The 27,826-nt window shown below is 46.9% G+C and overlaps 1 protein-coding gene across 1 annotated transcript in view; it reads right to left on the reverse strand.

The window, feature by feature from the left end:
- Nucleotides 1-9,126: 9,126 nt before the first annotated feature.
- Nucleotides 9,127-27,826, reverse strand: part of NFATC2 (nuclear factor of activated T cells 2) — a 98,395-nt gene continuing 79,695 nt past the window's right edge. Inside the window, exons 7-10 of the mRNA XM_063095021.1 lie at nt 14,604-14,659; nt 14,087-14,213; nt 11,045-11,734; nt 9,127-9,185 (exon numbers count right to left, since the gene is read on the reverse strand). Of these exons, the coding sequence (XP_062951091.1) occupies nt 9,127-9,185; nt 11,045-11,734; nt 14,087-14,213; nt 14,604-14,659 (932 nt within the window). The remainder of the gene's footprint in view (nt 9,186-11,044; nt 11,735-14,086; nt 14,214-14,603; nt 14,660-27,826) is intronic.

Genomic DNA, 27,826 nt, shown 5'->3' on the forward strand with positions numbered 1-27,826 from the left:
TAAAAAGCTTTTAAAATCTTGCCCCCATTTAAAAATCTTCCCCAGCCACAAGAAGGGGAAGAAAGACAGAGGGCACGAACACTTTCGAAGCCCCCCGCTGTGTGCAGGTCCTGGGTTAGGCAGCATCAGATGTGAGTGGCACTTCTCTAATGGGTCACCAATTCAAACGCCTAATGGGTCACCAATTCAAACGCCTAATGGGTCCAGATAAGAACCTTGACTGAGTGAGGTTGGTCAAGTACAAGGGGATCAGCAGAATAAGGGTGATAACAACGAACACTCCACCTATGTCAGGAGACAAGAGGCAGCGGTGAGGACTGTGGACGAGGGCAAGTCCGTGCTCTGTGTGAAGGAGGCGGTCTCTACTCAGAGTCGGCCTTGGCTTTGTCTGCAGGCAGCCACCATGCAGCGTGAAGGGCCCAAGGTGGCCAGATCCTTGAATTTTCTAAGGAAAGCTGGAAATCTGTATTTTTAAGTGCAATCCCTTGGTTTTTCAATGTTGGCATCTAATCCAAATATTTTTTAAATACCGTGTGGGCCAAACAAAATATCTGCAGGCTAAATGCAGCCCATGGAACACCAGTTGGCTGCCCCTTTTCCAAGTGCTAAAGCAGACCACAACTCAATCCATCTGTACAAAGTGGAAAGGGTGCTTTAATCAATCTTGGGTCAATTCTTTTTTAGGCATCCAAAAAAGCTGAGAATTCATCAACTTCCAGAAATCTATAAGAACCGGCTGCAGAACGTTTCAAAGGCGTCTTACACACCATTGGCTTATGCAACAGAACCTCCGCTTGGTCCAGAGTTTTGGAAATTAAGAACCAGGGAGTGTCCTTTCAGTCTTCCTGGGATAGTGGAACTAACAGGCTTCATATGAAACACATTTTTGGGTTTGCAGAATGTCTGGGACTCAAAGTCCAAACTGCTCACAACAGACAATCGTGACATAAAACCAAGTTGGGGTGCTCGACACTCATCATAAAATGGTCAGGGAGCTCTCTGCTTTGGTTGCCTTGCCAGAGATCTGATTTCATGGCAGTTTAAAGGGATGAGACAGATGTCATCCCCAAACCCGAAAATGGCAGGATTCGTTGCTGAGGACTGGAACAGACTCCTTCAAACTCAACCTTCAGTTTGTCTCTGACTGCACCTAGAAAAGGACTTCTTACACACCGTGAATGAGCAAAACAGGCCCAGCCCTCCCTTTATAGACACACTCTCAACTTGACCAGATCCCCAAATCAGTAAAAAATTAAAGTGTCAAAAATGCAGTGGAGAAGAGCCAGATAAATGGTTTCATCATTCCCCAAGAACAAAGCCACTCTTTTTTTTTTTTTTTTTTTTTTTCTAAAAGGTTGAAAAGGAGAAGAAAACTGGTGCTAAATAAAGCTGAATAGGTCCTGGAGCAAGAAAAGAGTCCAAAATCACAACTAAAGGCAACAAAAAATAAAGTGCACCCAAATCTCAATTCTATAGAATGGAGTAAAACTACGGCTACTTCATAAAACAGAAGAGAGAGAGAGAGAGAGAGAGAGAGAGAGAGTGTGTGTGTGTGTCCCCCCTGGGAAAACAAACTTTCTCATTATCCAAAATAGGTTTATTGATGGGGGAGGAGGTAGGGAGTACAGAGAAAAATCTAGTACATAAAAATAAGATTTGATTAACTGCCACCCACCTAGTACATAGCCTCAAATAACTGCTTTTCAAGTTCTACTTTTCCAGAGAGAAACAAACTACAACTAGAGGTGACATTGGGAATGTCTATATATATATTTTAATATAACACAATTTTGGATTATCTTGGGTTGTGGCCTGGGATGAGGAAGATCCAGCCCAGCCTACGGCCCTGGGTGGGATGCTGCCAAAGACAATCACCCCAAGTTGCCACACACTGTGAGATGAGCACATTCTCTGGCACATCCAGCACACCATGCTCACCGAGGCAGGGGAGGGAGTCTTAGCACCTCTGCACTGCATTCTAGTAAGAATGAAAGTACAGAGAAGGCCTTTGAAATTTTAAGTGCTCGCCTACTCATAAATCTTGCTAACCTGAGCACCTGATACCTCCTCCTTCACCAGGGATTCGCTTGCTACCATGAGAGAACAGCCTCACTGGGAGGTGAAAACCAAATGCAGCAACAATGACTCAGAATAATCAAAAGCACTGGTTCTGGTGGAGGACTGTGAGGCCGTCGAATGACACTGGATGATGTCTTTCCTGGTCCTCTTTATTGGAGCTGTCTGCTTGTTGTGGGTCAGATGCTGCTCTGGAATGTGGGCCGAGTGGACAGCAAGTCTGGGAATGAACTTTCTTGTGGTTTGGTGGCTTTTGACCTCCAAACGAAAGCGCACATTCCTTTGGAAACATCTGCTTTGCAGAATTTCAAAAAGATGGCTGAGCATTTCTGGGTCTGGAGTCGGCTGGAGGGTAGCTCTTACATAAGCCAGTAATACAAAGTACACATCATTTGGGATAAAAGAACAACTAAGTGGCACAGGTGTAAATTTGAGGTTCTTAGGAGGGGAGGAAGGGAACATCAAGAGGGGCAAAATAGAAATGCCCTGGGGCAGATACCTACACGATATTTACCCTCCTGGGAGAGGGACACTGACCTGCTGCTCGCTCAATTAAGTGATCTTCAAACAGCAACTCTTGCAAATTTTGTGGGCACAACTAGAGGCAAGCACAGTTTTTCAGGCTTTGGAATTTTCTAATGAGACTCTAACTATCCTCTGCTGAATTAACAAGAGGTAACCAGACAGGATAATAAGAGTTCAGGCTAAGAGTCAGCTTCACGGCTCTTCTTCAAAGACCAGCTTTGCCTCTACTACCTGTATGGCCAGAGCTGATGATGAGGTGATGAGATTGCTGGGGGTGGTGATGGTGGAGGAAAAGTACATTACCAACTACTGAGTGCTTACCATGCATACTGGGTACTGGTTAAAGTGCATTAAACGGTGCTCCCATTTCTGTTCTTACATAACTTGAGAGTTGGGGATCATTACCTTAAGTGACTTGCCCAGGGTTTCAGAAAAGTGAGGTAGTGGGACCCAATTGAAAGCCAGCCAGGACAACCACAGAAAGTCTATAACCCAGCAGGCCTAGAACCAAGGCTGGACCCTGGGACCAGCAATCTCATTCCTGAGAAGGGGCACCCATTTATTGCATGATGAGTGTATATGACAATCTGTTCATAATAGCAAGTGATATCAAAGTTCCCATCCACAGGTGACCTGAGTGTATATTTTGCTACCTTTTATAGAAGAAAGTGGGAAAATAAGAATATGTATTTGCATCTGCTTATGATTACATAAAGAAACTCTAAAACATGCATTCTCAACGTAGATGACTGCCCTTAAGGGGATAAAAATTAATCTTGGGAGGAGAGAGGGATGAAAAAATCTTACACATTACAATGCTTTGTGGCTCTGCAAAGGGACTTTGTACATAAACAGATATACAGTACATCTATGGTACTGACATTTCATGGGGGTGGTGATTAGAAAAAGAAATTGTCTAAAAAGGCCTGGGTGAGGGGGAGGTGGCTATAATGAGAAAAAAAGGTTGAGAAATAATGTTCTAGAAGGCTAGAGAAAAACTAATATCAGAGGTCAGAGCAGAAATGGGAACAAGACTTCTGCTGGATATCTTTTTATAGTTTTTTTCCCAAACGTATGGACATGTTGCCTTTATAAAATACATTTTAAATATATTTTTTAATGAACGTAAAAAGAATACTGGCATAAGCCCTCAGCAGGGACCTGGCACATATGGACGTATGAATTAAACTTGGTTTGGTGGTTTCTAGTGGTTTTTGGTAGCCCCAAAGACACCTGAATTGGCCTCTCCAGGTGCCCATGGCCTCTGGGCCACTCAGCCAGGCAACCACCTTGCCTGGGTCTCATCAGAAGAGAGAAGCTCTGGCTTCACCTCTGTCAGCACCCAGAGACCCAGCCCTCAGGGAATAATATGATGGTGGGCACACGGCAGCCTTCAGTGGCAGCCAGGCTCTCCAGGGCTTCACACACCTTACCCCCTAGGAGCTGCTTTAGCACAGGTTTGCCATGGGCCCTGAGTGGCCCCAGTGAAAGATCCCTGCCCTACCCAACAAAGTGGGGCCAGTTACAGAATGCTTTTTCATCCCTTGGTTCCTTTCCTCACTTCCTCTGTTTCAGAGGGTGTGTCTCTCTGTTCGTTCTTCCCTGCCTGCTTCTCATGCACTGGCACATGCAGCTTCTGGGTAAGGAGCCTTTTCAAAGGATGCCCTTGGCCCCTCTGTCAGTGGCACAACTAGCAAACTTGGCCACTGGTCCACACTCCACCAGGGAGCCCACAGCAAGGGATGCACTAATTAAAGTTCTCAGTGGGCAAGGACACCCTCCCCTTGTGCAAATGAGCATCCTGAGGTCCCCGGAGGAAGCTGGGGGAGGGAGTCCCCACCACTAAAACCCACACTTCTACCCACATGGAAGACACAGGGCATAAGAGTGAGTGATCCCATCTCCAAAGACCAGAATTACCAACTGTTTTTCTCCTATACCAATGTATTTTTAAAAGTTGAACTATGTCCTACAAGAAGACAAGGCATTAAATTCACAAACAAATAAAAACAGCAGCTACCATTTATCGAGAATTCCTTTGTGCCAAACACAAAGCACATGATGTGCATTAACCCATTTCATTCTCAGCAGAGCCCTAGGACAGAGGAACTAAGATCATCTCCATTTTATAGATGGGGAAACAGAGGCGCAAGGAGGCTCATAACTAGCCCTAGGCCACAGAGTCAGCGGTGGAGCTGACACCCAAGGCTAGCTAGCATCCTCTGTCTGATGGCGACATTCTGAGTAAATACTGTGAACTGGGAACACGGCAGAGGGAAGATGAAAACAAGAGCAGAGAGAGAAAAGAAAACGCATCACAGCAGCCACCGCGTCATTCAGGTCTATGCAGCTGGCCTGAACCTCTGCTCCATGCCACTAGCTGTCCCCAGCAGTTGCTCCATGGAGGATTCCACATGGAAGTGGTGGGGTCAGCTCTTCCAAATGCCCCAAGTGGCTCTGCTGCGCGACCTTCATGTGCGAAGGGATGCTTGGGATTGTTTTTGCCCCGAGGTGAACAGAACTCCTAGACTGCCTCTTTGCTGCCCCAAAACCAGTCACTGAGAGTTGCAGATCGGTTCTTTCGTGTTAAATAAAGAAGGCCAAAGTGTTTAAGTGGCCAAAATAAAGGTAAGACTGTAGAAGGCACTACAAGAAACTTCATGATAAGCAGGCCGATTGTTGTCATCATGATTTTTATTAAGGATGTAAATATATCAATTGTTGAACATATTTTATGAGCCGTATGTCCTTTGCTGGCAACTCCAAATTCAGCTTTTACTGCATCTTTAGCAGTTTGGGAGTTTGAGTGGTAGAGGTATCTTTCATGGGTGAGAAAATGGAGGCTCCGAGTTTAAGTAGCTGGCCCAAGCAGGGGCTGGAGCAGGTGACACCCAAACATCTTGCTCCCCGAGTCTGGCCTCTCAGATCCCTTGTAACTAGACACATGCGTTAGAAGTGGGGGCTGGACTACACTTAAAACTACTTCATACGACTCCTGTGCACTGCCTTGGGTGTATAACCAAAGCACTTTGGGAAATTGTCTGGGAGGGGCTCCACTCCTGACCACAAACTCAACAGAAATGTTTTTGTGTGGGCACCAAACGAATAGTTCATAAAGTTTTATTCATAAAACTGGAAACAACCCAAATGTCCATCAGCAGAAACATGCATAAAAGATTGTAGGATATTCCATCAATGGAATAATCCACCACAACACAAACAAATGAACCTCGACTACACTCAACATTATGGACAAATCTCACAACCTCGCCGGGGACAGAAAGAAGCCAGACACAAAAGAGTACTACCGTATGACTTGTTTGCACAAAATGGCAAAACGAATCTCTGTAGTCACCTTTGTGGAAGGAAAAGAAGGACACTTGGGGGCTTCTGAGATTCTGTCATGATCCAGGTGGTAATTATGTGGGTGACCCACTTGTGAAATATACAGGGTATTCTACTGATTTCTGAATGTGCACATATTTCAATATTTAAGTACAAAAAGAAATATTCAAATTCATTCAATCAATATATTTCAATAAATAATTTAAAGTACTTCATATGAAGAATAGAGCAGAGGTAGATTTAAAAATGAGCAGATGGATTTGTGCTCTTTCTAAACACTCTCTCATACACCCCCCACCCACCCACACGCACACCCCATCTGCTGTCCTGGCAAGCCACTGGCAGGGGCTCCAGCCATTACTAGACTACATCCTTTCTCCCCGGGACATTTCCTGAATGGGGTCAAAGATCTCCTTTGAGTCTGAGGACACATCCCTACCCTGGTCCTCTCATCTGTGACCGTGTCTTGAGGCTGCCGGGTGAGTTCACTACTACAAGCGCTGTGGTAGATTTGGTGGTAAGATGGCCCAATGACCTCCGAGCCCCCAGTTAGGCTGTGGCATTAACACGGCTCTGTGTCAACGAGGGTACCTGGTGAAAGTCACATCTGGGTCTACCTTCCCCAATGTCTCTCCCGCCTGCCTGTTTCCTGGGTGGCAAAACGTGCAGCCACCCTTCATTTCATTTTAAGGAGTAAGAACTCATTGTGTACTGATCACATAATAATTTTGACAATTCCAATTACCCCTAGTGAAAGAACACATAAGGCCACTTTCTGTACGATCTGCCACCCCTCCCATCACGTTCCTACCCCGGCTTCACTCTTTTCACAGCTGGCTTTGTCTAAAAGTAAACCTTTTGTTCCTAAAAACATCAAATTGACTTGTCTCCCTCCTTCTAACTCTTGCCTCCCCGTAGTCCATTTTTCAAAGTCAGCCACAGTGATCTTTTCAAAAAGTCAAATCACACTTCACTGCTGCTGAAAACTCACCAATGCTAGTCCTCTTCTCTGATCTCATAGCCTTTGCCACATGCCATTCTGTCTCCCCAAAACACTCTTCCCCCAAATTTTCCCAGTACTGGCTCTGACCCCAAAGGCCACCTCTCCAGAGTGGCCTTTGCATCCACTCAAGCTGCAGGGGCCAAAGGCACCCCATCCAGCCACCCTCAAGCTCCTAACTTTGTGCAAACCTCCCCTCATGGCTTTTATCGCTGTCTGAAATTCGTTAGCTTAGTTATTATCTCACGTGCTAATATCCAGAAAGTTTACCCCATGAGAGCAAGGATTTTGTCTGATTTGCTCACTAGTGTATCCCTAAGTCCCAGAGCAGTGCGTGGCACAAAGTAGGCAGCCAATAAAGACCTTTGGGAGAGAGGTTAGGGAGGGAGGAAAGAAGGGTTAAGGAAAGAGAGGTCAAGGGTCAAGGACAAAGAGGTGGAAGGGTTCAGGGCACAGAGGGTTGGGAGGAGAGAAGGGTGGAGGGAGGAAGAATTTGGTCACAGGATCTCCTACTGCTAGGAGCTACTGTTGCTCCCCAGGTACACCCTGGGCTTTAGAGCAAGAGACTAGTCACAGAAGGGGGACAAGAGAGCACAGAGAAAACAGGTGACAATGTGTAAATCATTTATTTCCAAAGAACTGTAAGAAAGTTCCTGACCTGTGGTCAGTGGAGGAACCCCGGGGTGGGGGGCAGGGGGGCGGTGAACACTGTGCCCTGGAATATCACTTATTTTGCTATTTCAGAGACTTTTTGAAAACATCTCACATCCTTGGAGTGGAGAAAGCAGAAACAGCACGTTGGAGTTCCAAGAAAGAACGGGGTCCAGACAGCCAGCGTCTGTGTGCAGGAATGCAGGCTGGGAGGAGTCGGGGTGAGGAGCAGAAGCTCCAGGATGGGGCTGGGATGGGGGCCCAGACGAGACGCTGGGTCAGCAGCCAACGTGCAGGAAGAGATAACCAACGCCGGGCTGCCCTGGACCCCAGGGGACAGGTCGGGCCAGCTTCAAAGTGCTGCAGATGGAGGCCCCATGCCCACTGCTTCCTCTTCTAGCTGCAGAACCTTCCCTCGACCCTCAAAACACATGCACCGAGCTCTCACGAAGTTTCCAAGCAAAGCCTCCTTTGGCAAACTCCCAAGGCAAATAAATGGCAAATCAGAAATGCCCCCACACCGGAAGCACATTACTCTGGAATTTACATGTGCTTTGTGCAGCCAAATACATACTGTGTGGGAGAGACCACCTTTGAACAATAAACGAAAGGGACAGAAAGAGATCTTTAAAACCTAGGATGTCTCCCAACCAAATAGCAGAGAAATGACCCCAGTTTATGTATCAGAAACAAACACGGAACAACTAACCAAGAAGTCCGAATGTCACATCCACAGAACCGACGGTGGCATGTGTGTAAATGTCCCATGGATGCATAGACCAGAAGGCTCTGTTAGGAGGCTCTGACATCCAGCAATTGGGAGACAAAACTGCACCCACACCTTCCCAGCCTGCAGCGTGGCCCTCACCACTGGGCACAACGGGCCACAAGGAGACCTCACACTGGAGGGCCCTGGGTTGGGCAGAGCCTTGGGGACAGGCCAGTCGAGCACTGAACACTAACCAGCAGCACACCACTGCCGTTTGGAGGCCATGCGGGCAAAAATTATTCTACTCCCTCGTCATGCTCTAGCCCAGGTATGCGAAGCCCAATAATTGAGAAGCCTGAATATGGCCCATGGGAGGGGGCAGTGCTGGGCTTCAGAACTCTGAGTTTCCCTGAGGTTATTTCTGCCAACTGAGGGGGAGGGGACGGGTTCAGGCCTGCCGTGTGGTACAACTCTGGGGCTCCATTCTCAAGGGATACAGTAACGTGAACAGTGCCCCCTGGAGGGTGGAATGCACTCCCCTGTCTGTGATCAAGTCATTTTGAGAAGAGCTACACCCCTCGTTTCAGAGATTTTTAATGTCCAAGCACATTAGAGGCTCTGATAAGTCCCGCAAACACATTTGTAAAAACTTTGTTTAACACAGCTGTTTTTCTTTCTTTTTTTCTAACCTTTCAAGCCATAGAAACTTCCTTCAGAGAATGCCTCCTAAAATCCCATGGGCAGGGTCGTGCACAACATATGTAAGAAAAGGCTCCCTCAGCAGAAGGAATTTCACCACACTCAGTCCTCTGAGACATCCTCAGCGTCGACTCTCGTTGACCTGCAGGGAGTTCACTCTCACAGTGACTTTGATCCTGCCTGTGTTCAGAAAGATGCCTCAGGAGGCCCAAAAGGGTCTCCACGCTCAGCTACTTTCTCTGTGAGAACAGCAAACATGTCTATGGATCAGATACTACTCTAGGCCCTTAGCAGTTAGCGGTTCCCTAACAGTGGCATTTGTCATTCATCTTTAATGTGGGATGAGGGATGGGATGGGAGGGGCCAGCGCATTTCTTGCTCCAAAGACCAAACTAACCCTGGGGACAGAGTCAGCTGGGGGAAATGATCTACCCCTGCTCAGGCACTCATTTATTTATAAAGCACCTCATTGCCAGTCCAGTTACAGCCATGTTTCATTGATCTGCTACTACCAGGCACTCTGTGTGAGCTGGATTCTCTCCATGATAACCTCCTTTAAAATAAGCACCAAAACTTTATCTTAACCATTTTGGATGTTAATCATTCAAGGAAGGATGGATGGCACCCGCGTTTACCTTTCCAAACAGAGCACAGTGACCCAGCTCAACTGGCATCTGATTACTCAGGATCAGAAAGATTAATTATTAATGCAGCAACACTATGAGCTTGGCCTTGTAAAGCACGTGAGCAGTATGATCTACAGTAAGTGGCCCCAGAGATCTGTGCTTGATGAGTGTAAGGGATATTTTTGATTGACAGTTGTACTAGAGACAGGGCATGGAAACTGCTAGAAGTCATAGAATCCCCAGAAAACCTGGCTCGACAAGATTTTGTGTAAAGTAAAAGTCTCTGAGTAAGAACCAAAGGGTTCCCTGTCACTGGAGCATCTGCAATTTAGTACCTGGTTTTTGTGAAAACCACTGTGGCTGTTTGAAGCTTTTTGCCTTACTTCCTGTTCCTTCCTGTTCCTGAGAGTTAATTTTCCTAAATAATTGCAGTTTCAGGGTATATCTGATGCTACTGCCTATAAAATGTGAGGCTGGAGCTGGGGGTGGCAGCCAGTGATTTAGATTTTCCTTCTCCTATTAAGAAACTCCAACCACCTGTTTTCCTCTTTCCGGCACCCCCAAGGGAAGGCTGCTCCGCCTGCCCCACCCTCTGTCCCTCAGCTGCACCCTGCCACTCCCAGGTGATCTTACCAGCACAACTGGCCCTTCCTCCCTGAGATTCCAGGTGAACGCTGAATCTCAGCTGCTCCAATGAGACCACCCTCTGCCGGGCGCCCTGCCAGCAAACTTGGGCACCTAGAGGCTCACACAAAGCCTCCTCTGCATCCCTTCCTTGGCCCCACAGACCCATCAGCTGGGAACCCAACTTCCCACAGCGGAACCCAAGGCTTCCCTCCCATCAATGTGCTTCTTGTCCCACCCGCACATGGCAGAGAGACGCCCGCAGTCTGCCCGCGAGCCCCCATTCATGCTCCACGCTGACAGGGCCACTTTCAATAAGCTTTCTTCTTTGCTTTTCTCCATCTCCCTCCCCCGAATACACAAAGAAGGGCTATAGAGTGGGATTTTTCTCTACAGAAATAAAAGGGGGTTAGCTTTCCTTCTTTTCTGTTTTCCTGTCCTCGATCTAAATTTGGCAATTGGAAAGAGAGTGGAAGCAGTTAAATGGACCCACTTCGTGACCCAGGGGACGCTCCTGTGGCCAAAACTGCCCTCAGTTGCTTTTTCTATTGGGGTGGCTATAGGGGGGCATCCAAAACTCTTGCCAGCCACCCCAGAAACTCCTTCTGGGGAATGATTCTTGCACAGACCTGGGGGAGGCTTTAAAGGTCATCTTATTCAATCTGCTTAAGTTAAAATGGGGACACTATATGGCCTAGGAATATACCTAGGCCATATAGTGAACTTTCTGGGGAGGGGGAGATGCTTCAGACATCACCTTTATGGAAATGAGAAAATCAATCATCTTACCATCATCCAAGTAGGTCTGGTCCAAATTCTGCTCCTGTTTAATTGTCACTCCTGGGGGTAATACTTCCTTTTGGTCACTGACTGGGGGTCCATTTTTGGCAGCTCTTTGGCTTGTGGCATTTTGCTGCTGGATGACGGTGGGGTAAGAACCTGGGCTTAGCCTCTGACCTTGACTGACAGGGGGTGGGCCAGGCCTGGCAGTGCTGGGTGCGAAATTCTCGCAGTACATGATGTGCTGGAACTCCTGGTGGCTTCCACAGCGCAGCTGCTGGTTGGTGGGTGAGTAGTGGATGACCGGCGAGGCCTGCTGGTTGGTGGGAGAGGGGTGGAGCAGGGCCGAGCTCTGGCCCTGGGAGCCAGTGTGCACCAGCACAGAACGGTGGGCATCTGCCAGGGACAGGGGGGCAGCCATGAGGGCCGGCTGCTGATAGCCCAGCAGGCTGGGGCTCAGGCTCTTGCTCCGCTGATAGAGGACAGCCGCTGGGTTTTGCTGCTGGTAGCGGGCATCAGGGGATGAGAGCCCTGAGCGGAATTGCTGACAGGGAGCCATGGTAGCCACGAGGCAGGAGGGAGACTCGGCCACCATTGGGTGCTGGGGGTAATAAGGCTGGCTCCCCAGGCCTCCGTGGGTGGGGCTGCAGATCAGAGTGGGGTCATACTCGTCGGTGGGCTCCGTCTTGATGGCTGGGACTGCGAGGAGAGAGAAGTACATGGTGCACCCGTTGTGGTGAGCCGCAGGTATGCACAGAGGATTAGTGGACAGAGGTTGGCAATGTGGCTTTGGGAGTCCGCATGAGTGGGACCAAGCAGTGGACTCTGTCACTTATCAGCCTTGTGCAAGAGGCTCCCCATGCAATTATCTTAGGCTGGAAATTTTACCCTGGCCATGATCTCAAATTATAGGTTTTCCCAGTATTGAAAAGTTGGCTGGTAGGTCTGACTCAGCCCTGGGTTGTTACAGCCTACTTCCCCAGGGCAGGAGCTCAGAGAAGAATGCAAAGATTACACCTCCACTCCCCTCACTCCCCCAGCAGGTCCTGCCCCCTGTCCCTGCTTGTTTTCCTTCATACCACTTATCACCATGGAAACACTGCATTTATTTTATGTGCTTATTTATTATCAAAATCTCCCTCCTCCCCAGTATGTCAGCTCCTCCAAGGAGGGACTTTTGTCTGTTTTATTCTGTGCTGGGTCCTTTGGGCCCAAAACAGCACCTGCAACTTAACTGGCACACAGATATTTTCTGGACAAAGGAATGACTAAATAGTGACTGTCACCCTTCTCAGTTATGTAGGACTCTGGGGAGAATGTGACCTGCTGGCTCAGGCCTCAGTTTCTCCATCTGTTGTTACCTGGTGGCAACAATCATGCCTACCCCGTGAGGTTGTTGGGAAGATTAAATAAGACGCGTGTGCAAAGCACTTAGCACAGCGGCTGGCACACAGTAAGTGCTCAATGCTTGCTGCTACTGCTACAATTACCTTACTGTTATGACACTACTACTACTATTTGTGTAGTCGCTGTCACTGTTCCTTTCTCCCCGCCCAGTGCCCATCACCAGAACTGGCCCCCCCTCCAACATGGTTAGTAAAGCATAACCAGCCCCAGGAGTTGAGGAATCAATTTTCTTTTCACTAGAGTAAATGAACTGGTGACAGGACTGTAACCAAGTGTGTGTGTGGTGGTGGGACGGTGTCCTCTGAGTGTTGGGGGTTAGAGGCGGCAGGGAGGTTCAGCAGCTCTGACTCCAACCACAGAAATCGTTTCTCAAGATGCCATTTGAAGGCCATCATCTTGGTCCCTGGCCCCACTGGGGGACTGAGAATACAGACAGGCTACACTGGGTCCAGCGAGTGCCAAGGCTGGGCCCAGGGAGGCCACGTTACCACAAATGAGAGAAGAGAGAGCCGTAAAACATAATTGAAACCTCTATGTTAAAAGGGGTCATTGAGCTGCAGTCTAGGGCCCTCCCATAGTTTTGTGTCCTGTTAGGCCTGGTTGATGTGACCACTGGTCCTGACAGATGTGACATCAGTCCCAGGACAGTGGTGCGCTCACAGGGGCCAACACAAACCTGTTGACACACTTCACCAAAGCCAAGCCCGCCAAGGCCAGGCTGCCAGGACATCCTCTCGGTTTAATGCTGCCTGCAGCCAAGACGCTCCATGTGAAATTGTCATTGGATGGAAATTACACCCCGGGTGATATTCTCAGATTATAGGTTTCCAATCTTGGAAAGGTGGCTAGCAGGTCTTTCTCGGCCTGGGAAGTTTATAGCCTATTTCCCAAGGGAGGGCTCAGAGAAGCATTTTTTAATTTAAAATTACATCTACCCCTAGCTATTCCTGTTCACTTTTTCTGCAGCCCTTATTGTAATCTAACATATCATTAATACCAATATTACCTATTATCTGAATCTCCTCCATTAGAATGTCAGTTACACATGGGCAGTGATTTTTAATGTTTTGTCTACTGCTATGTCTACAAGCCAAGAACAGTGCCTGGCACTCGAATATTTTCTGGACAAATGAATGAAAATGGCACTCATCACCCTTTCTCTGACCGTGGAACTTTGTGGGAAGGAGACCTCCTGGCCTGGTTATCCACCCAGTGACTCCATTTGCCCACAGTGACTACCCACTGTGGGGTCAACTAAAGATTCTGCAGGTTTCAGGGCATATTCACCTTCTACCCCCGTCACGATCAAATCTAAGACAGGAACAGGAGTCAACTGTTTAGCAACTTCCTGTCATACCTGTTTACACGTGCCTGCCTCCCAGCCCCCGAAGGAAAATATTAATAACAATCATAGCTAACACCATGGACATCAGCTGACTGTGCACTGTGCTAAGTATTTTATGTGCATTTGATTTCTTTAACTCGTATAAGTAAGGTGCCATCTGACAGATGAGGAAACTGAGGCTCAGAGAGGTTAAGTCACCTGCCCAAGGTCGCCCAGCTGGGAACACACCTCAGGAGTCCTGAGCCCCATGCCTGTGCTGCCTCTCAATACCAAAGGGACCATCAGAGAACACTCCTCACCTGGGTGGTAGGTGAAGTGCTGAGGCTGACTTCGTTTTCTTTTCCCATTGATGACATAGAAGTTCACCTTCACAGACGTGCGGATGTGCTTGTTCCGATATTCAGGGATCTCAACAAAAAGCATGTTCTAGAAAAAAGGAGTTGTCATGAACTTAACTGCGACAATGTCTAATTTCCTACCTAGACAGTCAGCCCATCTAATGGGAGTCTTGACATGGTCCCTATGTTTACAAGAGAAATCGGATTTGAGGGAGATTTAACTTTTCAGCAACAGCAATGTAAGGTTCTCTACCAAAGTATATTAAGATGTCACAGTAACAAATCAGAGGGCCTGCTGCTCAATAAATGTTTAATTCACTGGTCAACTCAACATGGATTTGAGTACCTGTGAGGTCCAAAATACTGGGGGACTTTGATGAAGGAAGGAAGGAAGAAGGAGAAAGATCACCAAGGAAAGAAAGTATGACAGGGGTTCCTGAGCATCAGCTGGGGACAGTCATCTCATCCGTGTGCTTACGGGCTGGCTCTTGTCCTTATCCACCGTGGCTTCCATCTCCCAAATTTGCTGCCCATCTGGAAAAATTACAAAATGACAGACTTTGAAGAAGCCATTAAAAACCAAAGATTTAAGACAAAAGCTCACCAATTTATGCTGATTTTGGTTTATGTATTATATCATTTCAGTAAGGTGTGTATGCATATATATGTGTGTGTGAATGTATATTTATATATATATACATATATATACATACATATATATACATATATATATGTATATATATATATGTATATATATGTATGTATATATATGTATATATATATATATATGTATATTTCTTTTTCCAGAAGGCAGGCAGGTTGACAATAAAAAACTGGGCAATGTTGGAAAAATAAGAAAAAAAACAAAAATGGTCCAGAATGCTACTATCAGTATCTTTTTCCTCTACATCTGAATGCATATATATTTCTTTCTTTTAAAAAAAAAGAGTATTGGAAAATAGAATAATTTAATCAGGCCCCCTCACCTCAGGTCCAGTTGGGGGTGGTGCGGTGCATTCTTTGTAAATGAGTTGTGTGTGGGTGGAGTTAGTGGCGCATGGCCACCACCTGGCTGGTGTTTACTGCCTAGGGCGTCCTCCCCACGCAGCCATGCTCTCCATCCTATGGCCCCAAGGACCTTTTAGCCAGTTATCTAGCACATAGACCTGCATGTGAGGGGTCTGGTGACCCACCCTGGCGTGTGAAGGGTTTGTGACCCAGTCTGAACAATGGGCTTGAGGGGTCTGTGAACTCCAGACCCAGCTCTAGCTCGACAATTGACGTAGCTGGCAGGATTACGGGCAGGTAAAAGAGCTCAACATTACATGTTATACTTTATTACATGTTTTGTTCAACTGAAGGCTGTTTCCAAAAGGTCCTTCATATACCAAGACTGTCATGGGACCCCATAATGGGTCCCTGGCTGTCCCAGACATGCCTTCCCGATTGTCTGAGAACATAGGTGGCTTAAGTATTCTGTGCTAAAGGGAAACGTAGTAACATAAATGGTGTCTTGACCTGTGAGTCACTGCAGAGCATGGAAACACACAAGCCCACCCCCAACCTTTCTGTGAACAGAGGCAGGAGCTCATGTGAGTCACGACAACTGATGAGAAGATTTTGCTCAATAGTAAACTCTCCTTCCCAGGAGCAGAGTGCTATTTCCCTCATTTGGGCCAAACAAAACTTTTCATTTGCAAATAATAGCTTTCTCTTGCTGACCACCTACATTGGCCATTGGACAGTTTACAGCTGAAACAAATCATTTCCACAAGTATTTCCAGGGTGTTTTGTGCAACACTGATTCTGAAGGATATTAAGTGGTTTTATGAGAAGGGGGAAAACTTTTACAAGCTAATAAGCATTTGAAAATGCTGAGTCATGGTCAAAAGGGTTCCTTTACTGCAGGACATCTCAGAGCCTTTAATATGCTCAAGTGCAGAGTAACTCTCCAAGGTGGGCTAGAGTAGTAGTGTGTCCCAACATGTGACCTAAGAACCCCTCCCCCTTTTATAGCACAGCTATTAGCATCTTCTGTGATAGCTGACATTCAAACCCATATAGTCTCAGCTCTAAGGTTCACCCAAAGAAATCTGGCTTCTAAGCATTATTTGAACTTACTAGTATAGAACATATTTCCCCAAAAAATAATTAGCAAAAAGTCTCGTGATTGCTACCAAAGCTAATGCAATCTAGATGGTCTCAACAAGAAACAAGCAACGAACAAGCTAGAGCTCTTTGTAACAATTAAGTGTGCAGGTCTTGGCCTCACCGTTCTATTAGGTACAATTCTGCAGTGACTAAGGAAGACACAGGCTTCCATGGAAAGGGAAGAAGAAGAGGTGGTTAATGCACAGACTCTCACTACAGCATGAGATCCCTGCGGGAGGAACCAAGTTACATCCATCACCATCTCCCAACACCCAACACATTACAGGTGCCTAATAAACATCTCATAACTGAACATACAAAAGTGTCAGTGCCTCCAAAGGCTGCTGATGGGGGTCAGGAAAAAGCCAGAAGCTAATATCAGACACTGCCCAAAAGGAAGCAAGAGAGGACAGACAGATGGACATCAAGCAATTTGAATTGAAATTATCAGGACCTAGGTCCTCTCAGTGTGCAAAGCCCTGGACAGAACTAGTTGGGGACAGTCCTCATTTCTTTGTCAAGCACGAGTCAAAGGTCATCTGCCAGAGACATGTGCCTCCTTCCCAGGTGCAGGTTACCACCAGGAGCGTGGCTGTACAAGTGTGGTCCTCGGCAAAAAGTGTGTCACATTCACTACCTACCAAGTGAGCCAGAAGATGAAGAAATCAATCAAGGGAGCAATAATGTGTTCACATTTTATCTGCCACCCTCAGCCTTGCCTCACTGGTTGAACTGAATTCTGCCACCAAGAGCATCACGGTTCTTTTGGTTTGGCTCAGTACCTTGTATGAGCTTCCCTCCTTTAAAAAGAAAGGATATTTTTCAGAAGTTTCATGTTTGGGAGGAAAGAGTGAAGTACCCAGAGAAGTGGTCAGGGAGTATTAAGCAGGGTCTGCAAAGCTTCCACACCCAGCTCTCTTCCTTGACCCCGGGGCCAGTAAGTGGCAGATGATACACAGAGAACACAAAATGGCGCTGTAAGGAAAAACTGTCACCAAGAGGAGAGTTCTCAGGGAATCTCCTTTCCAAGACTAGGGACCCAAAAGAAATGGGAGGGAGACCTTTCCCCCATCTCTGGTGGGCATAGAGAGTAAGCAAAACTCCATCCACCAACAGCCATAGAATTCCAACACACAGGTGCTTGAGAGTGCCCGTAGCAATTAGCCGGTCCAACACTATCAGATGAGGAAACTGAGGCCCACAGAAGGAAGAGGGGTGGTGCAAAGACACACAGTGGAAAGTTATTAAATCGAGGCCCTTAAGCAACAGCTGGCACCATCCAATAATGGAGCTGTTTCCAAGGCTGTTATGCAGAGATAAGATTACCAGCTCTGGCTAGAATCCTCGTAGGGTTACAGCCACCACAAAGATTCATGCAGATCTCCTCAAACCCTTCTCTGCTTCCCTGTGCCCTCAAAAAACATCAAAGCTCCACAGCAGTCTTCAAGGTCCTGCATGACCTGGGTGCTGCCCTTGTGCCCACTTCTCTCTGGCACCATTTTTACCCCAAATCTTATGAACACTCAGTGCTGAGCATCACTGAAGCACCTCGCGGACATGGACTTGTCTCATGCATACAACGACCCTAGGAGGCAGGGCTGGTTCTCACGCCTATTTTACAGGTGAGGACGCCCAGGCACAAAGAGGCATGAGCATAGGCCCAGGTCACACAGCTAGCAGGTGGAGAAGCCAGATTTGAACCCAGGTAGCTGGGCCTTGGATGCTTGTGCTGTGCAATTCCAAAGGCAAGTTCCTCTCCTCCCGGCTCCAGCCTGAGCAAACAGAACCTGCAAGGCAGCTCTTCCTCAGGATGTCCCAGCAGCAAGGCAGCGGGGCCCCATCCTGAGGCCCCCAAAGCTCAGCAGCTTTGGGTCAGGAAAGAAGCCTGTGGAGGCAGGAAGAAATTCCTGCCCACTCCAGCACTGTCAGGCCTCCCCCGACACATCGACTGTAACCTCAAGTTTTCTTGGGCATGTCCTGTGGCCAGAACTAACTTCCCCTCTGTCACCCCAGTGCTCTCCCATTTTATTCCTGTGTAACCCAAACTTTAGAGCAGACAGGCCTTGCTTTGAATCCCTGTTGCCCCCAGTTAGCTGTGTAACCTTATATAAGATACCTATACCTCCCACTGCCTCTTATCCAAACTATGGGGATAATCTTAGCTCCTATACCTCATAGGGTCATCCTAGGATTAAATAAAATACTAGGCACATGCAGTGTATAAATGTTTGACAGACATGTTATTATTATGGCTAGTGGCAACAGATTTTAAGCCTTATCTTCTTTATCATTTTTTTTGTGTGTATATTTCACAACGTGTTACTATTGAAAAAGACACAAACTTTTTTTTAATCGGAAAATAAACATTCTCCGATTGCAATTATTAATACTTATGCCTGCAGGTATGGGCTGCAGGAAATTTACGAAGGGATAATATCTGTTAGGTAACATGGTGTCATGGTGCCTAATTATCTTTCTTTACAAAAATGGGTCTTTTCACTATTTACTTTAAAAAGAGAAAGACCACATACGAATGAGAAATCAAAACTGAAGTCGTTAGCCCAAGCCAGGAGTCTAGCTTCTTTCTTCTGCACGCTTTAGGTGTCAGGAACTCAAAAGACAGCTTCAGAAATCCAGCCTGTGCACACTCATGTAGGGTCATACTCAGTCCTGAACAAACAAATCCCCAATGGGAAGTGAAAGCCAACATCTGCTGTCCTTCTCAATTTTACGCAGCAACGTGGATGACACATTCAAGGAGGCTGGTCTCTAAGGGAAGTGTGTGGTTTGCAAAATACCTCAAGCCATTTTCCTGATGTCTTCTTCCCTCCCACCACGCTGCGTCTGCTGGTGCACAAGTCTTGGGGTTTCATCAGGAGGACACACTAATCCCAGCCTCTGAATTGCACTCCCACGAGGTAGTGAAGTTGAAAATAAATGCTGGTAGGGTTTATCTCAGCCTGCTATCATTCTGCCCAAGTTCAAGTCCTATCGTCACTGTTTACTAGCTGTGTGGCCTTGGAGTAGTAGATTAACCTCTCTGTGCCTCTGTTTCCTCATAGGCAAATGGTAAAGTTAATATCACTGACCTCAGTTGCGGCAGGAATTAAAAGATAGTATATGTAAAATGCTTAGCAAAATTCCCAGCCCATAGTTAGTGCCACTATCATTATTATTATTTTAGAATTTGGAGTCTCACATTTGTTCTGACTCCAGGAAAAAGAACTGGCTGGCCCTCCAGTGCTCCAGTGGGTATCAAAGTTTTCCATTCATTTCATTGCATTACAGTCCTCATTGCAAATAAGTAAAATGTCCATAGAAAGTATTCATTGATAGGAGGCTGGTTGAATTAATTATGGGCCATACGTAATTAGTAAGGAATACCAGGCATATTATGTATAAGACTAGTGGGCAGCCCTTAGAAAAAGGCAGATCCACATTTTCTGACCTGGAAACATGTCCCTGTTATAAAAAAGCAGATTTTTAAAAATGTACCACATGACGCCACTTTGCAAGTCTATAAACATGTCTTCTTAAATTAGGGAATCTGTGCCCCAAGCTACTCATATGGTTATACCTCCAGGACGGGGACTGGATCTGTGGGTGACACCTTCACATTTTTCTTCATTAATTCAAGAAACATGTAGAATTATGGGTGACTTTAACTGGTTTGCATTTTATTGTTTTCTGGGTTTTTTTAAAAAATAAAGTTCTTTTCTTAAGAAAAAAAGTACATTGCAACTGCCTGTTTACTTGTCTGTCTCCCAGGAGCCCTCGGGCCACATTTGTACATGGAGGCGGGGCAGGGCCGACCAGTTCTAATTAAGTTCCTTCTGCACAGAAGGCCCTGTGCAGATGCCGGGGCTATAAGATGAGCCACACACACCTTCCTGCCCTCAAGGGACTCCCAGATGGGGAGACAGTGCCCGACATTCCACTGGGGCCACTGAGATGGAGGCCCTGCCTCACCCTACCCCCATTTCCTCCCCCAACTTAGCTTCAGCCACCCTGGCCTTCTCTGCCCCTCCAACAGCAATGCTTGCTCTATCTCCAGACCTCGGAACACACTATTGCTGCCTCCTGGGGAGGGACGCTCTTCTCCAGACCTCCCACAACCGATTGCTTCCCATTCTGCTGGTCCAGCTTGGGGAAGTCCCCACCCGGAACAATCCCCCATCATTTTCCACTCCTCCCCTCTACTCTCTGACATCATTTAAGCTGCCTATTGGTTTGCTGTCTCCCCACCCCCAATTATATGCTCCCAAAGAGCATACCTATCTCATTCTCTGCTTTGTCCCCAGCACTACAGTGTCTGACATGTAACAGTTGCTCAATAAATACTGGCTGACTAAATGAACACATTGACCTCAGGATTCCCCAGTGTGTGGCCCCTAACCAGAGCTCAAGAAACATCTGACCACGACCTCTCCAGCAAAAGGACCCTGCAAAGAAGAAACGTCGAGCCCTTATTGAAGAGTCCTTTTGGAGCAACAACTGATGAGGGAGGAGCTGGGAATACAGGTGTGGACAAGGAATCAAACACAGTCAGAGCCAGAGGGTGCCCTAGGTGCCATGGACTAGGGGTTCTGTACAATCTGCTCCCAACCCATAGCCCAGGTCTGGGGCTCTGGGCAGACCTGCCCACATGGAATAGGACTGAGAAAACCAAGCATGTCGACTGCTCCTGGCAGAGATGGAATAAAGGACTTTGGGCTCTTGAGCAGATGTTCAGGCAAACTTCCTCCCTGTCCTAAATTAACAGGAACTAGCAGCCAGCACGAAAAAGGCTCTTCCAAGTCTTAGTCAGAGGACAAGAGAAAGGAGCCAACTGCTTTGGGCAAAGGGGTTGGGCCTAAAGAAGACTTAGCAAAATTCTGCAAGGAAAAAAGAAAATGGGGTGGGGGCATGTCTAAATTAACGTTGTAGCCTTCATTTTGACTTCACTGCAGCACAAACTTAAGAAGAAACCCCTACAGGGATGTCAAGGGACGGGCATCAATGACTAGCTTGTTTGCTAAAGGGTGGCCCCTCTACTTCAGCTGGTTTAATGGCTTCTCTTTGCAGGCAACTCTTCATCCTTGCACTGGAACAGGCATAGGAGGCAGCAGGGTTGGCCTTGGGTTGGGGCTGGAGTCTGAGCAGTCAGCCGGACGAGCCTAGGCCCATGTCGGCACTCGCAGGAGGAACTCTCAGGCTTTCAGGAGGAGGGAGGCCAATCTGTCCTCACTTGGGCCGTGAGCATGCCATCGGGCTCGAGGCAAACGGGGAGGAAATCAAAGTGTCAGCTCATGTTAGGAGACCGTGCATGATGCTTCCCAGTTCTGGCTCTGCTTTGAAAAATTAGCTAAATAAAGATGGTTGAAGTCATTTTGGTCTGCTCTTTACGACGGCCAACTAGCAGAAAAACGTGTCCTCCCTGGACACATGGGCTTAACGAGCCCAGCAGACTGGGGGGATCAGGAACGTCCTTGTTGCTTAGCATTTCACCCATCCAAAAATGGTAACCTTGCACAAATGGATTTACTGAGATCTGGGGGGAACGTCCCTCGATTCCCAAATCTTGCCTCTCCCCTGCCCCACAATGTCCTTAGTGGGCTCCCCCCGACCTGCCCCCACCTGGAGAACTGGAGCAGCCTCTCACTCACCTCCCGCTTCTACTTACACCCCCCACCCCAAGTCCATTCTTCATCCAGATCACCAGAACAATCTTAAAGATGTCCAACAGATCATGTCCCTCCCCTGCTTCAAAACCTCTAACAACTACCTATGGTTTTAGGAATAAAATCCAAACTTGCCATGTCTACAGGGCCCAGCACAGTCTGCCCATCCCCCATCTCACCCTCAGCACCTCTCCCAACACCCTCCCCTCGCTCACGCTCACAACACACACCAGTTGTGCAGGTGCTTTTGGTTCCTCAAACGCCCCAAGCTCATCTCCATGCTGGGGAGACACTTGCTCTATACTTGGCACTGGGCGGTTCCTTCTGCCTGGTACTCTCTTCCCACTGTCCACAGGGCTCTCTTTCCCACCTTCATGGCTCTGCTCAAAGCTGCCTCCCCAGAGAAGTCCTCCCTGAGCTCTCTATCTAGGATTGTCTGATTAACCAGTAAAAATACAGGACATCCAGTTAAATGTGAATTTCAGAAAATAATGAAACACTTTTACTACGAGTATATCCCAGACTGCTTGCCATTACATGGGACTTACTAAAGAAACTCATCGTTTGAAATTCGAATTTAACTGGGTGTCCTGTATTTTTTCCCCTCTTACTCCAGACCCTTTGCTCTCTCTCCTCTGACCTGGTTTCACTAGCTTCATAGCATTTTCCCCACCTGAGAGTGTCCTGCTTACAAACAAGTTTGAGGCTGTCCACCCCCAAGGTCAGGGACCTCATCTGTCATGTGCTCCCAGTGCCTGGCATGGACTGCACACAGTAGGTGTTCAATAAATATCTAGGGAATGACTATGGGAACACCAAGGGCTGAGTGAGTGGAGCGAGGCTGAAAGAACAAACATGCTTAGTCAAGGTCAATTTTACAAGATGCCAATTTCAGCTCCTCTCCAACCCACCCCAGGCATGACGCTTCTCAGTGATCAGACGTCATCTACAGCTGACCCCTACACGTCTCAGACAGCCGGTCCCACTGGGAACCAGAAAACTGGGGTTTTAAGCTCAGCCCTCCACCAACAAACTCTGTCACTTCAAGGAAGTTTGTCAACCACACTGTGTGACTCAGCTTCCCCATCTGTAAAATGGGGGAGGGGGAGGAGTGGACCATTAGTCAAGCTTCCTCCAGCTGCCAGGTGATTCCAGGAGTCCGATGCCTCAGGAGTGAGAAGGGAATTCACCTGTGCCAGGAAGGACTCTTCTCCCAGACAAGGAACCAATATGGCCCTGTCTTCTGAGCTCCCAGACAGCATGCATAAGGGCAGCTAGTGTTTTCTGAGCACCTAGTATGTATGTGCCTGACACTTTCAGTTCCTTGATCTCCTTTTATTGCTAAAACACCATCATTTAAAAAACCCATTTTAATAATAATGGTACTCATCTCATAAGGTTGTTATAAGGTTTAAATAAAATAATACTTATAAACTTCTTAGAACAGTCTTTGGCATGTAGTAAGAACTTTGGCAGATACATGTTTATCCATTTGACTTCTATTAACATCCCAGAGCAAGGTTTTGTAGTCTTCTTTACTTTGACTCTAAATATTGATTACATTAAAATGTAAGTATTTTACATGTTCTTTTGCAGTTTCTTACTCATTATTGTTAGTATGTTATAAATCAAATGATTTTTTTTTTTAAGTTTTAAAGATGGAGAAATTGAGTCCCAAGGTATATAGTTTGAGACCAATCCAGGCTTCCAGCCAACTTCACTGGGTGATCCAAAATCCAGGCTGCTAACTGTGAATTATATCAAGGCCTTTGGCACCCAGAACAATTTGCTCAGACCTAATGAGTTTTCTAATCAGAAAAGTTATCCAAACAGAATGAACTGCAGGATTCTTACTTGAATGTCTGTTCTTAAAGGCAAAGGGACCCAAGTTTAGGCAAATATTTAGCTTCCTGAAAATGAGACCATTTTCTCTATTTCCAGTGGGGCTTTGGAGTTGTGATCTGGTCTCTGTCTTAGCAGGAAAGCTTCGTATCCCAGCCAAGCTGTGTGGAGGTGGTGGGATCCAGCCCAGGGGGCCGATGACACCATGGACGTGAGTCACCGAGGGCAAAGGTCCGCAGAGCCTTAGTCACTCTCCAGCCCAGCCTGGAATCTGACATTTCCCAGAGGGAATCCCAATCTAGAGAGACTCCCATACCAGGTCTATTGTTTCAGAGAACACCAGGCCAGGCAAAACCACACCCAGGGAGAGAAACAGGTGGAGAAGGAGGTGACTCCTCCAAGATAGTTCCAATTTTTCCAGGATACTAATTCATGGAAAAATACTTAATTTAGCAAAAAAAAAAATTAGTTTAAGCACATGCATTTATATTTATTAAACAAAGCTCAAAATACAGCATTTGGGGACCTCCAAGTAATAAAATGACTCATATCAGGATATGATGACTCAGTGGGAAAGAGGGAATTCCACCACCTACGCCTCCTTTTTAAAAAATCAATTTGCCCTCTCGACAGGTGATGGGAGCCTCTGCCATCAGACCATTCCAAGAAAATCATCCAACAAAACAAAACAAAAATTCTCTTCAAACAATTTAAGTTTCAAAGCTGAGTAATCCGATGCAGGCCAGTTTCCAACCTACGCCCCCGCGGGACACAGAGAGCTAGGGAGCTACTTGGCCAGGGCTGGGGCCCTGAATTAAGAAGGATTTACCAGCTGAAAAATTCCAAAACCCTGTGTCATGTGGAGGAACCTTCCAAAACATTGGATTCCACCCAGGCACGGCGAGTCGCTCAAAGCCATGGCAACCTCGTTTCCGCTGCCACATCACTTTTATTTTTGTGTCCTTAGATTTTTTCCTGTTTTGCAATGTTTTGCTGGGACCCCCAACTCTGCCTGGGGCCTGGTGGCTGGGGGCCAGGGTTCTCAGTTGAAGTCAGGAACAGCCTGGACTTCCCAGAGTGAACTTTGTCTAGAAGGTTACACATTTTTTAAATTTCAGAGAACATATAAATGGCTTTTCAGCAATTACTAAGTATGATAAATAGGATTGTTCTGTTTGGTTTCTCTTTGTCCTCTTTGACATGGCTAGGGAAATTACTCTAGAGTTCATGGTAAATGCTGCCCTGGGATTCCAGCTGTGGGCTTACCTGGGGCCCATGACTTGACCTCTAGGAGCCTCAGTTATCTCATCTGTAAAATGGGAATAATGCTGCCTGCTTCTCAGGGCTGGAGTGACAACTAAAGGAGCTGATCCATTCATTCAACAATATAAATGAGCACAAGCTATGAGCCAGGGACTGTACTAGTTGCTGAGAATATAGCAACAAAGACCAAGTCCCTGCTCTCAAGGAACTAAGAGTCTAGTGTGGGAGACCAGATAATAAATGAGTAAACAAACAGACAAGATAATTTCAGTCGTGCTAAATGCTACCAAGAAAACAGAGCAGGGTGATGGAACAGAAGGTGACAGGGTTGTGGAGGAGGTCAAACAACTTCAGAACGCATGGTCGTGGGGGGCCTCGTGGAGATAGAGACCTCTGAGCTGAGACTTGAAGGAGTGGGGGGAGGAGCCTTGTAAAGAAACGGTAGAAGAACATTCTAAGAGCAAACAGCAAAAGCAAAGGTCCTGAAACAGAAATGAGCTTGGGGTGTTTGAGGACAGAACGAAGATGGGTGTCACCACAGCCAAGTGAGCAGAGGGGAGAGTTGAAAAAGCTGAGATCGGAGAGACGGGCAAGGGTCAGATCACACAGGCTCTTGTAAGTCATGAAAATAACTAAAAATAGTAAAAAAATAAAATAAAATAAAATAACATAATAATCATTATTATTACTGCTGCTATAAATAAGATGCCATTTTCCAAAACACTGAGCTTTCCTAACTTAAGAAACACCACGCTGCCCCTCTCTTACTGCTTTTCCACCGGTCTCCAATTTGTCATCTTGCTGGAGTGGAAACTGCCAATTCCATTTTAGTCGACTGCTATAAAAAGAACTTTGGAGCTGGTGGTGCCGATGACCAAACACAGGGGCTAAGATTAGCCCAGGAGGCTGTCACCTTTTCTTAATGTGAGAAACAGCTGGGATTCCCCTTCCTTGGAAAACTTCAACTGCTCCACCCGCCCCATCGCGCCCTTCTGGCCAAACCGTCCATGGAGATGGGAACGGGGACACGTTTTGGAAAAAAGAAGTTGAGCAACAGGGATTCCCCTTGCAGAAGGCGGCCTGGCCTGGGAGGTGAGCTCTGGGGGTCAAAAGAGCAGGACCAGCTCCCTGCGAATGCAAGGCAAGCCCCCTCCCTGTCAAGCCATCAGATCCAGACATTTCACTTCTCTGAGGGTTTGGGGACATCTCAGATGCCCCTGCTTGTCTCTCATTATCAATCTGGGAACTACATTCACCTGGGATTCTTTAGTTAGGCATGAAAGGGTTTGAAACGAATTCTTCCGATACGGGTGACCTGCTGAAGAATTCAAGGGTCTCTATTCCCACAAAATGGGTCAAGTCCATGGCTCAGAGCTGCTGAAGAGTCTTTGGGCAAATTAACCTGGTTCTAAGCTTTTTCAGAGAAGAACAGCTAACAGTCCAGGCTGTTGATTTTGGAGCCAGGCTGCCTGAGGTCAAATCCCACATCACTGGCCTCCACTGACCCTCTCCTTGGTCTCCGGATGCCAGGCTCCCCCGGTTGTCCGCTTTCCGCTATAACAACTCTTCCTTAGCTCCCTTTCAGTGATGCGGTTCGTAGCACCCCAGACCACATGGCTTACCCCGTCCTGGACCTCTCACCTTTTCACAGAGGTGAGACCATGGTTCATCCAAGAAGGCACATGGGATGTCAGCCCTGGCACTTCTGCATCCAAAATGGAGCCCGCCATCCCGGCCCAAGCTCACCCCACCCAGACCTCCTGTCCTGTGCACTAAATCCCAGCAAAGTGCCCCTTACTGAGCACTTCTGGAGCCAAGTCCTTCCCTGCCTTAACTCATTCAGACCCCACCTTTGGGGGTAGGCACTGTGACTGTCCCACTTTCCATTGGGGACAGATGAAGGAGACTTTCCGCAGGTGACTCTGCTGCTGAGCAGCAGATCTGGGCTGGGAAACTGGCCTGGCTGATTCCACACTCTGCATTCCTAGCCCCTCACTATCCACCACATCCACCAAACCCTCTGTGACTGACCGTGACTGCCTTCTCCACCCCTCCCCAACACATCTATGTAGCTCCATTCCCCCGGCCACAGTCTCACATAATGCTTTTTTTTTTTTTTTTTTTTTTTTTGCAATGACTTCATAAAACTTCTTTAAAATAAATTCTGCCTCCTAGCATATTTTCAATGTGTGAGAAAGCAGTTATTATACCCTGGTCAAAGGGCCAGCCCATCCCAAAGAAGGCTCTGTGTGAGTTGGGAAGAAGTACCCCTTCCCCAAGACACTCTGCTTCCACCTGTCAGAAGTTGTCTTAGTAATATACAGACTGACGATATATCCAACTTGAATGGCAGCCCTCAGAGGAGGTGCCCTTGTGCAGTGCACAACCCGCCTATTATATTCTCTGGATCATCCTAAGGACAACAAACAAATCAACAAATACCAACATCCCTTTTAATTAACCTACTGAAATCATGTCTGTTAGGGATAAAAACTAGGTCTAACATCAAAAAATAGTGCCCTAAGTTATCTGAGCTAATTTCCTTCTAACAACACATTTCATCAAATAATTGCATAACCTGATATTTTTCACACTTCAGATCAATATCTTTTTACCATGTCCCCATTGGAAAAAGACATTAACAGTTCATGAAAGAAATACACATGGCCAATAAACAAAAACCTTAAACCTCTCATAGCAAAGAAAAGCAAAGTACAAAGGGATACCATTTCTGGGATGGAGTGAGACTATTACTGAGAGGGTAGGAGTTTCGATCTGAGGATTT

The sequence above is a fragment of the Cynocephalus volans genome, chromosome 1, assembly GCF_027409185.1.
Source record: "Cynocephalus volans isolate mCynVol1 chromosome 1, mCynVol1.pri, whole genome shotgun sequence".
In the NCBI taxonomy this organism is placed as follows: Eukaryota; Metazoa; Chordata; class Mammalia; order Dermoptera; family Cynocephalidae; genus Cynocephalus; species Cynocephalus volans.